This window comes from Microtus ochrogaster, unplaced genomic scaffold, assembly GCF_000317375.1.
Source record: "Microtus ochrogaster isolate Prairie Vole_2 unplaced genomic scaffold, MicOch1.0 UNK7, whole genome shotgun sequence".
Taxonomy (NCBI): Eukaryota; Metazoa; Chordata; class Mammalia; order Rodentia; family Cricetidae; genus Microtus; species Microtus ochrogaster.
In genome coordinates, this window is record NW_004949105.1 from 5,525,894 (window position 1) to 5,536,646 (window position 10,753).

At 47.5% G+C, this 10,753-nt stretch overlaps 1 protein-coding gene across 1 annotated transcript in view; it reads left to right on the forward strand.

Annotated features, from left to right (window-relative positions):
• Tubgcp3 (tubulin gamma complex associated protein 3) overlaps window positions 1–10,753 on the forward strand; it is a 52,935-nt gene that overhangs the window by 7,744 nt on the left and 34,438 nt on the right. The window contains exons 3-8 of the mRNA XM_005366283.2: window positions 1,008–1,075; window positions 5,149–5,226; window positions 5,847–6,058; window positions 7,547–7,719; window positions 9,349–9,467; window positions 10,064–10,189. Coding sequence (XP_005366340.1) covers window positions 1,008–1,075; window positions 5,149–5,226; window positions 5,847–6,058; window positions 7,547–7,719; window positions 9,349–9,467; window positions 10,064–10,189 — 776 coding nt within the window. The remainder of the gene's footprint in view (window positions 1–1,007; window positions 1,076–5,148; window positions 5,227–5,846; window positions 6,059–7,546; window positions 7,720–9,348; window positions 9,468–10,063; window positions 10,190–10,753) is intronic.

Genomic DNA, 10,753 nt, shown 5'->3' on the forward strand with positions numbered 1-10,753 from the left:
ACTATGCAGTTTAGGCTGACTTCAGTCTCTGTCTTACTGCCTCAGTGGTCTGAGTACAGGATTATGTGCCCAACATTCTCAGCTTCTAGTTGGCTTTAAATGTGGTGCTTTGTCTACTAGCAGGGTCGTTTCTTCTGTGTGCAGTGTGGTCCTCAGGGCACTCGTGTCTGGTGTGCATCTTGTGCCTCATCGTGGAACAGAACATAGAGGGAGTTTGCCATTGGCTGCTGCTGCTTGTGATGATTGTGCGCGGAACTGGCATATCTAGACATTCCAATGAAAACTGATAAGATTAATTATTAGTAAAGTAAGCAACAACAACAAAAGAATAATAAAATATTGAAAATAAAATTAATAATAATAAATAAACCGGTATTTAGTTTGAAACAGTAAGTGGTTATTTTTATGCTGAAGCAAAATGGAATACTGACGCACATCTTAGCAGAATGTTAGAATGGGATTTTTTTCAGTCAAGGTCTTGTTCCTAGTAGCCTTGGCAGGTCAGCGAGGCTGGCCTTGAACTTCCAGAGATCTCCTGCCCCTGCCTTCTGAGTGCTAGGATTAAAGACACGCACCACCACACCTGGCTAGAATGTGGCTTTTAAAATCAGATGAACTGTCGTGTATGGTGATTTTATGAATTCATGATTTCATTTCCTAGATAACTCCTTCCTCCTCCCCCTCTCTCCCTCCTGCCCTCCTGTCCTCCTTCCCTCCCTCTCTCCTAGTAGCTGTTATTCAGTACAGTTGATAGTAGTAGAGTTGATGATAGTTGGCTTCGCTGTGGGTCAGTCAGTATTTGTAGACAGACCTCTTTTTATCCCAGCTTGATAGTCTCCATGCTTTACATACCCAGAGGGACAGACTGATACTGCTAAAAGTCTCTCATCCTGTTCTTTGGATTCTTTCCAGCACTTCCAAGTCTGTTAGCACAGATGAAATGATTTCCTAACATTGAATCTTGGTGTGTGCAAATAATAGACTCAATTCCTTTTCTAAATTTTCAGTTATTCGACAAAGGAGAGAAGCAGACGCCGCGTTGTTTTCTGAGCTGCACAGAAAGCTTCATTCACAGGTGCGGTGAAATGTTTTGGATGTTGGAATGGAGGATGGCTTGGGAATGCTTGGATGTCCTTGGGTGATCTTTTAAAACTCCCCGGTTTTAGCTGTTAGCTTAGGTAGCACTTCCTCTTATGAAAGCCAGTGTCAGAACTGTTAGTTGAGCTTCTGATGTGTGCTCTTGGATAGGAACAGGATTCTCCAGTTCACACTGCAATGCTTTAATGACATTTCCAGGAGTAGGTGCTCTGGTGGATGTCCAGGCCTGTCCCAACCACAGCCGACGCTCCCATGGCTGGTCTCAGGTATATAAGTAACTTATTTAATTGCTGCAAAGGGAAAGAAAGTTTTGAACCCTTTGTAATTAGATACTGATACTTGAAAATTATCCTAATCTAATATTTAATAAAGTCTTGTCAGCCTCTGTCAAAAAGGTTCCCCCAGGTGAGATTTTGTGGTTTCTGATCACAGAGGAACCGAGTTCACCCAGCTCTCTCCTTCCTTCTGTAGAGAGGCCTAAGGACCCAGAGTTCAGTGTTTGCTCCACAGCTTTGTCAGCCTGAGACAGTGCCAAGGGGACCAGGGCTGCGGAGCCTAAGCTTGTTTACGGTTCTCCAGTTCTGGCCTCTTTGTGCTTACTGCCTGTCTGCAGAGTTGATTCCTTAATGCAGCTATTGACTTTGGAGCATCTCTCCATCTCGGACAGTGCTTACCAAGTAAGAAATGAGAGCTTTGTGTGCAGTCTGCTTCTCCTGGGGACTGGTTTCCAACTGTAGTATCACTTGTGCTTTTCGTCAGCCGTTGTTCCCCTGGGAATGACTTCTGCTCCTCAGGTGTGACAAAGGGGTTTAATGTGCTGTGGTTAGGGAGCTGCTTGGCCTTGCTGGGATCACAGAGTTTTCTGCAGCAAAACCTGTTGTGTCGGCTGCCACTGGGCCGAGGTGTGCTTGGGAAACTGAAATTTAAGAAGGTTGTTTTCTAAAAGTTTATTTGAAACTCTGTTTATTTCTATGCTTGCTTGATTGCCTGTCTGTCATCTATCTATCATCTATCTCTATTATCTATCTTTGTATCTATCATATCTATCAGTCTATCTATCGAATCTATCATCTATCTACCTATTATCTGTCCGTCCTTCTGTCTGTCTGTCCGTCTGTCTGTCTGCTATCTATCTATCTGTCTGTCTGTCTGTCTGTCAAATCAATCTATCTATCTATCTATCTATCTATCTATCTATCTATCTATCTATCTATCCATCCATCTATGTTTTTTGAGGTGGTCTTTAACTTTCTAACTACGCTGTGCTGAAACTCCCTGTGTGGCCCATGTTGGCCTTGTGCTCACAGCAGTCCTCCTGCTTCAGTGTCCCTTGTTCTGGGATTACAGGTCTAAGCCACCTCACCTGGTTCCTAAACATTGCTGTAAATGGTGGCTGGCTTTCTCCCATTCATAACAATGCACAGCTAGCCTACAAACCCAGCCTAGGTGAATTTTCCATTCTAGAGATGAACTGTGTTTTAAAACCTAGGAGACAGTGGCCTAATTAATACTAAAGCAGGAAATATGCCCAGATACGTAGCCATTCCTTCTTTTTGATTAAGAAAAAAATCCAACTTTTCAAAGTACAGAGGTCATTGATACTATTTTGTTCTGTTTTCTGATCAGTGATGGTGTCTCATTTACTGTGTGTGTCCCAGGACACCTTGGGAGGAAGGGTTCAGGGTCCACATTGTTTCAGAGCTAGAGCAGGGAGGGTCCAGGTGTGATAGAAGGCAGTGGGTTCTGAACTGAGTTCCAGTGTGGCTGGTAGCAGGGCAGTGGCTTGTCGGGACAGAAGTGTAGTGCGCAGCTGGGAGTGACTGACAGGTGGGGATGGTGCAGCAAGCCCAGGCAGCCCCTGCGTGTGTGAAGGGTCAGGTGCTGTGTGCGGCTCCGAGTAAGCACGTAGTCCTCAGAAACCTTTGTTTTCATGGTCCTCCACTTTTGGATGTTGTTTGTCCACACTTAAAATCAGTTGACATCCAGAACATGAAGCTGTGTGTCTGTACCAAGGCCCTTACCTGGTAGGAATCTGAGGGTAGCTGTGGTGAGCTCAGCCCTCAGCACGTTGTTTACCCAGGTTGATTGCTTGCCGCTCTGCCTGGGCATCTGCTGGAGCTGTAGTGCCCTTGAGGTAGCTGGGTGGGGAGGGTAGAGACTGAGGTGAACAGCGACTCCTGGCGGCCATGCAGCACTGTAGCTTGATGTGTTGTGTCCTTCTGGGTCCTGGCGAAGCCATCTTGGCTTCTTGGATGGTATAGGATACTGGCTGCTGCAGCTTCTCGTTTTCCTATTCCTGTTCGTACCTCAGCGCACTCTGAAGGCTCCTAAGTAAACCCCTCATCTGGCTCACCTGGTGGTTATTAGCTGTTCCCTGTGTTGTGGAAAAAAAGAAAAGATAGGACTTGCTTTCTATTTCATTTTTTTAATTTTATTTATTTATTTTTTTTATACAGTGTTCTATCTGAATGCCAGAAGAGGGGACCAGATAGAATTACAGATGGTTGTGAGCCACCATGTGGTTGCTGGGAATTGAACTCAGGACCTCTGGAAGAACAGCCAGTGCTCTTAACCTCTGAGCCATCTCTCCAGCCCCAGGACTTGCTTTCTAACATGTCATTGACAGATTTCTATAAGTGCAGTTTTGTTCATTTGTCGCCCCTCCCCCCCAACCCCATCACTTCTCCCCAGTCACACCCTTTCTGAAGTGAGCGCTTGGTTTCTGGCCTTCACTTTATCACACAGAGAGAGATCTTCCTACTATTTTTCCACCCCTACACGCCTTAGGGAACTCCCATCAGGGCCCAAAGCCATGCATCCTCTGAGCTAATTTTCCAGTTTGTCTCTGTGTATCCACACGCGTGTGTAGGCAACCTGCCTCCCATTTTGTGTTCATTGCCGTCCTGACTCCTCTCAGCAGACCTTCTGTCTGTCTGCCGTCCACTGGGTGTTGAAGCCGGGCAGCCAGGTTTAGTCCTGGTACTCACTCAGCTCTGTGAATCTGTTTCTCTCCTTTCCTTTGTGGAGGAAGAGTCAGTCTGATGGCATCATTGTGATGACAGGAAGTGGTCTTTATAGATTGGCCTGGGATGTTTCTGAACAACACTGCTGCTGCTATCAACTGACTGAGACGGGATGAGAGAGATAGAGGGAGAGAGACAGAGGCAGGGCGCTGTGTGGGGCTTGACTGACTGAGATGGGATGAGAGAGACAGAGGTGGGGCGCTGTGTGGAGCTTGACTGCCGGCCCAGGGCCTGGGTAATGCACTGACCCTGAGAGGCCTGGCTCCTTTCCAGACTGCTGCAGTCTTCCTTCCTGTCCTCCAGCCACTGCTGCTGGTGAAGTGCTGTGTCCCGAGAGCACAACTCGGGCTCCCAGCCCTTTCCTTGTATGTGCAGGGCCTGGGTGCCCAGTTTTAGTCCATGGTCTGTTTATGCTTTCTGCTCCTCATGGCGGAATCCCTGGAGATTCCTCTCCAGTTGTGTGATTTGCCCACACGTCTCTTTCTACCAGAGTAGTTAGGTGCTCACTGGGGCAGGGCTCTTTCCATCCTTGTCTTCTCTTCTCCATGGCGTTCTTTTCTACTCTAAATGGGACATAATCAAGAAAAGCAGTTCATCCCCCCACCCAGACAAAGTCACAATATGTATGCTTGGTTGGCCTGAAACTCACTGTTGATGAGGCTGGCCTCGAACCAACAGAGATCCACTTGTCTCTGCGTCCTGAGTGCTGGAATTAAAGGTGTGTGTTACCACACCCAGCTTAATCCTCAGCTTTTGATAATATTTCTTTTACCAACTTTGTGTTAAGTTTTATTAATTAAAAGCAGGGTAAGTTCAGGATTTGCTTCCAGGGAGTTAAGGACCTGTGGGTGCTGGTTACAGAGTGTGGCTCCCAGCCTTCTGAGGGGTAGTGCCATTTGCGACTCATGAAGGGAGCCCAGATTACAAGTCAACAGGTTGGTTTTAAAGTGTATGCCCATGTTGGAAATAAGTATAAACAATAAAACAGGAAATAACTTTTGTAATATTATTTTTAATCTATAAACAGGGAGTTTTGAAAAATAAATGGTCAATCCTCTACCTCCTGCTGAACCTCAGTGAGGACCCTCGCAAGCAGGCCAGCAAGGTGGGTGAGCGCACCTCAGCAGTGTCCCGTGGGATGCTTCTACCGTGTTTTCCTAGGAGGGAGGTTAATAGGAGAAAAGCAGAAGGCCACGAAGCCTAGGAGTCAACTTCTTTTCCAAGGGCAGTTTCTAGAAGATGTGTTTGCAAGTTGTGTTGTTCTGATGTAACAGTGTGCACCGAGCAGCCTGAGTTGTTAATTGACACTGTGAAGCAGGGCCATCCTGAGCTGTTCTTCCAGGTGTGGGGAGCACTTGTCATTGTCATACCAGCAGGCTTCCTGCTGTAGATCCCTGTGCTCTTTCCTGATGGAGGGTCTACAGTAGAATGTTCTGCAGGCATTTGGCTGGCGAGAAGCTGAGGAGTGTGGGTGGAGGATTTGTTCCAACCTCTTTGTTAGGTAGCAGTGATAGACTTCTAAACGCTTTCTGTTGGAGTTTAGAGAACACCTAATACTGTCAATTATAACAGTTCCAAAGCATCTCCATTGACTTGCTTGAATAAGTGTGAAATTCAAATCCAGTTCCAGAAATACCATGGGGATGGGAATATAAAAGTCCTGTGGGTTTGGGCAAGTCATCCTGCAATTTCTTACCTGTGTGTTTTCAATGCACTTCATTTCAGGTAACTAGCTATGCTTCATTATTTGCACAAGCATTGCCAAGAGATGCTCACTCAACGCCTTACTACTATGCCAGGCCTCAGACCCTTCCCTTGAACTACCAGGACCGCAGCACACAGGCACAGAGCTCCAGCAGCTTGGGCAGCAGTGGCATCAGCAGCATCGGCATGTGTGGTCTTAGTGGCCCCACACCTGTGCAGCCTTTCCTCCCTGGGTAACTTGAGCTCACATACATGTGTACACACACACACACACACACACACACACACACACACACACACAACATGATAGAACCAGTGACCCATGTTCCTAGGGCGTTGTGTCTGTCTCAGTGTTGGAGGTCTGGCCCCAGGTTTTCAGCTAGGCTCTGTTAAGAAGCCTGTTAAGCCTGTCTTTAGACTGTGATTTTCAGACTCACAGTTAATGCTGTGGGCAGAGGATGGAAACCTGAAATGTGCAGCTAGGACAAGGCAGTGTGGGCTTTCAGCTTTCTATCCAGTCTGCTTATGCTGAGATAGCATTCAGGGCTGAGAGGAAAGCAGGTGGCTGTGCGGTTAATGGACATCAGATTCTTTTCTGTTAAGTACACATTTTGTGTGTAGGTAGTCAGATGGCTTAGCTTCTTGCCTTCGTCATTCCTGGTGATCACAGTATCACAAGACTGAGCTCTAGAGGAGCAGGGGTCAGAGAATAGGCATCAAAAGCTTGCTGTATTCCATGTGAGCACAGTGGAGTCACAAGTCACTTTGACTTATAAAGTGGCACAGAGGGTACTGAATGTGGATTTCATGGACCACACACAGGTTGCTCTGTGATGAGCCTTTGACATTTGCCAATAGCACTTAATAGCTGACCCAAAGCCCATAGTTGGCTGAAAGGGTCTCATGTGTGACCTTGAAACTTAGAGTGGTTATTGTCATGAAAAAGTGACATAGACAGTTTTGAGCTGAACTAGGCTTTTATTTTACATTTACAATGCTTTTTAGATGTGTAGTATTGCTGAGCCTGACCCCCTCACTGAGGGCAGTGCAGGGCAAGAATGGCAGTGCTCCTCATCCTGGGGGCGAGTGCAGGACGAGAATGACTGTCACACAGCACCCTGAGGGCAGCAGGTGCAATTGAGAGCCCTGTGGCCCTTCTTGTCTTCCAAGAAGCACTGGTTTTGTTACAGTTGTCTCTGGAAATCAGTATCAGGTTCTTAGATTTTTCACAGAGCAACTCTGGTATATGTTTTCCAGGTTACTTTGCCTTGCATTTTATGTGTTTGTTTATTTTTCAAATGAATTAAAGCTGCAGGGTCTCATTTTCATAGGGGGCATGCAAATGGTGGGGGTGGGGACTGGTGACCAGCAGCTGAGACAGGGCCCAGGTGTTGAATGAATGAAAGGCTATGATGATCTTGACGTTAAAACTACTTTAGAATTTCAAACTGCTTAGGTGCGGGTATGATGTATGCTGTGTGTTTGCCGAGAACTCAAATAAGGCAGAGAAGTGTGGACAGCAGGAAGAGGTGTTACCTGGGATTAGGTCTGCATGCTGAGTCTGCATCCTGGACAGTGCGAGGGGCCTGGAGCTGACCGTGCTGGGATCCGTGGTTTAAGAGACTGCACTAGTGTAGTAACACAAGGACAGTTCCTGGCATGTTTCTGTCTCTGGTGGACAGTCTGGTTATCTGAAGCCGAAATGTCTCTTCATTCACTAGGCAGTCTCATCAAGCTCCGGGAGTCAGTGACGGCCTTCGGCAGCAGCTGGGGCCGCGTCTGGCGTGGACCCTGACTGCAAGTCAGCCTTCTTCGCAAACGCCTACCTCCAAGGGTTTCCCAAACACCCTTTCTCGCAGCATGACGAGGTCAAGGAGAGAAGGAGACCCGAGTGGTAAGATGTGTTTTGATATTTAGAAGCCATTTTACCCTCATCTTAAAGCTGGAACCTCACATGCAGTGATTCCTTAGTTTTCATGTGATGAAACCCAGGATCTCTGCTGTGTCTGGATGCTTTTTGAGGTCACCTCATCTGGCCTGCTTTTAGTCCTGCTACCTGCCACCTCTCGGCCATCTGTCTGATTGATTTGTTGCCTCTAATGTACTCTCTGCCTCCTTGTCCCAGTCCCTCCCCCATCTCATTCTGTTGTCCTTCCTGGGAAGTCTCTCAGAGCTTCAGGAAGATCACTTCTTATGCCCAAATCCAAGTTCTGTGGAGGATGGCATCACCATGGTCATGGTACTGGTGTTTGGCATGGTGCCGGTAATGTGAAGGAAACACACTGGCATTTCTGTGCCGGGGAGAGGAAGACCTCTTTAAGGGCTTTTGTTTGTTTGTCTTGTTTTGTTTTTGTTTTTTATTTTAATTTTTATTTTACATTCCAATCACATATGCTACCTTCTCAACCACATTATTCTACTGTGTGTAAAGTGGCTACTCAGAAGGTGATGCTTACCCGTGTGAGGAGCAAGCCCGTGCGCTGTCCTCAGTCTGCAGACCTGTTTCCCTGAATAGCCAGAAGGGACTTGAAAGTAGATGAGCATAAGAAGGAGCAGTGGGGTAGGTAGGGACAGTAGTAGTTTGGCTGCTAACCTGGGTGTGCTTGCTGAAGGCACAAATATTTACTTTCAGTGACAGTTTTAAAAATAATAACAGTCTGGGTAGTTCTTGCTGCTTCCAAGAGATGCCTTCTAAGAGGATTACAAATAGGTTAAAGTAAGTGCTTGGATAGATGATTGATTGTAAAGTGAACCACAGAGGAGGGAGGCGCCTCTGTCAGCGGAGGTGGGCCTTATGGACAGCCAAGGTGTACTCCTGAGGAAGCCTCAGTGAGTCTGTACATGCTAGGAGAGTTTACTCCTGCTCATGTCAAGGTGGACAGAAGAAGAAAGAAAGAACAGGAAGCCATGTCTCACAGCTGGCTGTTAGCTGGTTCTTTGTGGGAACTGAAGGACACTGTTAGCCTGATGGGTGACTGCAGCCGTCCTGTGCTCAGCCAAGGCTGTGCTCAAGCTGCACTGTGTGGGGGCTCTGCATCTGACTGCTTCCGAGTCTCTGGGTCTCCTCGACATCCTGGGGCTCTAGGTGTTGCTCTTCCTCCTCACCCTCATTTTTAACACCTTAGTTTCTTGTAGCCCTAGTTCAGAAGACCTGAGAAAACGGATGTCTTTCTAGCTGTGCACTCCATTTCTAGTGGAGTTCACCTTGCAGTGAGCTGTTATTACCCAACTCCTATTCTGTGACTGCTTCCTATGATTGATTTGTGCTGTTGTTACCTGTCTGATGGTCATAGCGAAGCTTGTTCTCAAAGACCTCAGCAGGGACATTCCAGGAGCCCCACCCCTCTCTGAGAGACCATACTTTCTGTCTTCCATTTCTCTTGCTTCTTGAGCTCACTTACACTCACACCTCAGTAGAGCTGATATACGTGGTCTGGGAGCAAATGTATAGCACAGCTAAAGAGTCCCGCAACTCACTTTACATGGAGAGTGTTCCTTACTGTTTTTTAAAAATCCTTTGCAGGTACATTGGAAGTTACTGAAGCAGCACTTGTAAGAGATATTCTCTACGTATTCCAGGGCATCGATGGCAAAAATATCAAAATGAGCCACTCTGAAAACTGTTACAAAGTGGAAGGAAAGGTATGGGAACTGGATCCTGCCTGTGGTGTTCAGAGACAAGAAAGCTCAGTGGGGTCCGATGTCAAGCTTCTCACTGACTGACGTTCCTGGGTCTTGGTAGACTTGGCATCCGTCGAGTTGCACACCTGGATGTGGCTTCTTGCCCTGCCCTTTTGTGGCTGATGTGATCTGTCACGGGCCCTCTGTGGCAGTGCTTGCTTTCCCATGAGTCCCTTAATGGGGCTGCTGTAGTGAAGATGGGGCCAGAGGAACAGAGGCCACTGTGGTGTCCTGTTCTGGACACAGCATTCCAATGCCGTCTGAGTGTACACTCCGCTCTTGGCTTTTCTCAGCAGGACAAGGGTCGTCACTCCTTGTGTCTCTGAGGATTGTCAAGGTCCCTGGTGGGCATGCCCCAGAATGGTATTCCCAGGGTGACGCAGCAGGAGTCTGGTGTCCTCTCACTCCCTATGTCCTCTCTGGTGCCATGTGGTAGTCACTTCAGACTTTCTTGTGCTGGGTGGTTAAGGTTAGACTCTTAGAACAAGTGCCTGGGGCTGACGATGAGTTCTTGCGTTCACTTTTGAGTTTTGACTTCTGGTGTGTTTACTTTTCAGGCAAACTTAAATAGATCTTTGAGGGATACGGCAGTCCGGCTTGCGGAGTTGGGATGGTTACATAACAAAATCAGAAAATACGCTGACCAGAGGAGTCTGGACCGCTCTTTTGGACTTGTGGGTCAGGTATGTTCATCACTGTTAGGTTTGAAGTGCCTAATAACTTTAAGGTTTGAGTCAGGGCTCTTGTTCAGGACAGTGTCCTTGGTGACAGATGATGCTGAGAAGATGCAGACTCTGGGAGCTAGTGAGCGGGTAGCAGATGGAGGTCAGAGGAAAGAGCTCGAGCCGCCTGGAGCATAAGGAATGCTCCACATTGCTAATGCTGCAGTCGTGGGAAGTGGGGACCTGCTGCTGTCACTCCCAGATGTCCATGGCTGGGTCACTGATGGACCTGCATGTCCCTTGAAGCAGCCACCTGCCCCAACTGCTGGATCTTAGGGGAGCAGCAGATAGAAAAATGCATGCAGGAGTTCCTCCAAAGTCCCAGCCTCTTGCAGAGGTTTAGTGTGTGAGCTTTTGGTCTCGGTTGCATTCTTAGGCAGTGGTTGCTGCCAGTGATATCTACAGAAATGTTTGGAGAGGATCACAGGCAGCACAGAGAGGTGATGGAGTGTGGCTGGTGGCCAGGAACATGGCAGAGGCAGCGTGGCTGGTGGCCAGGAACATGGCAGAGGCAGCGTGGCTGGT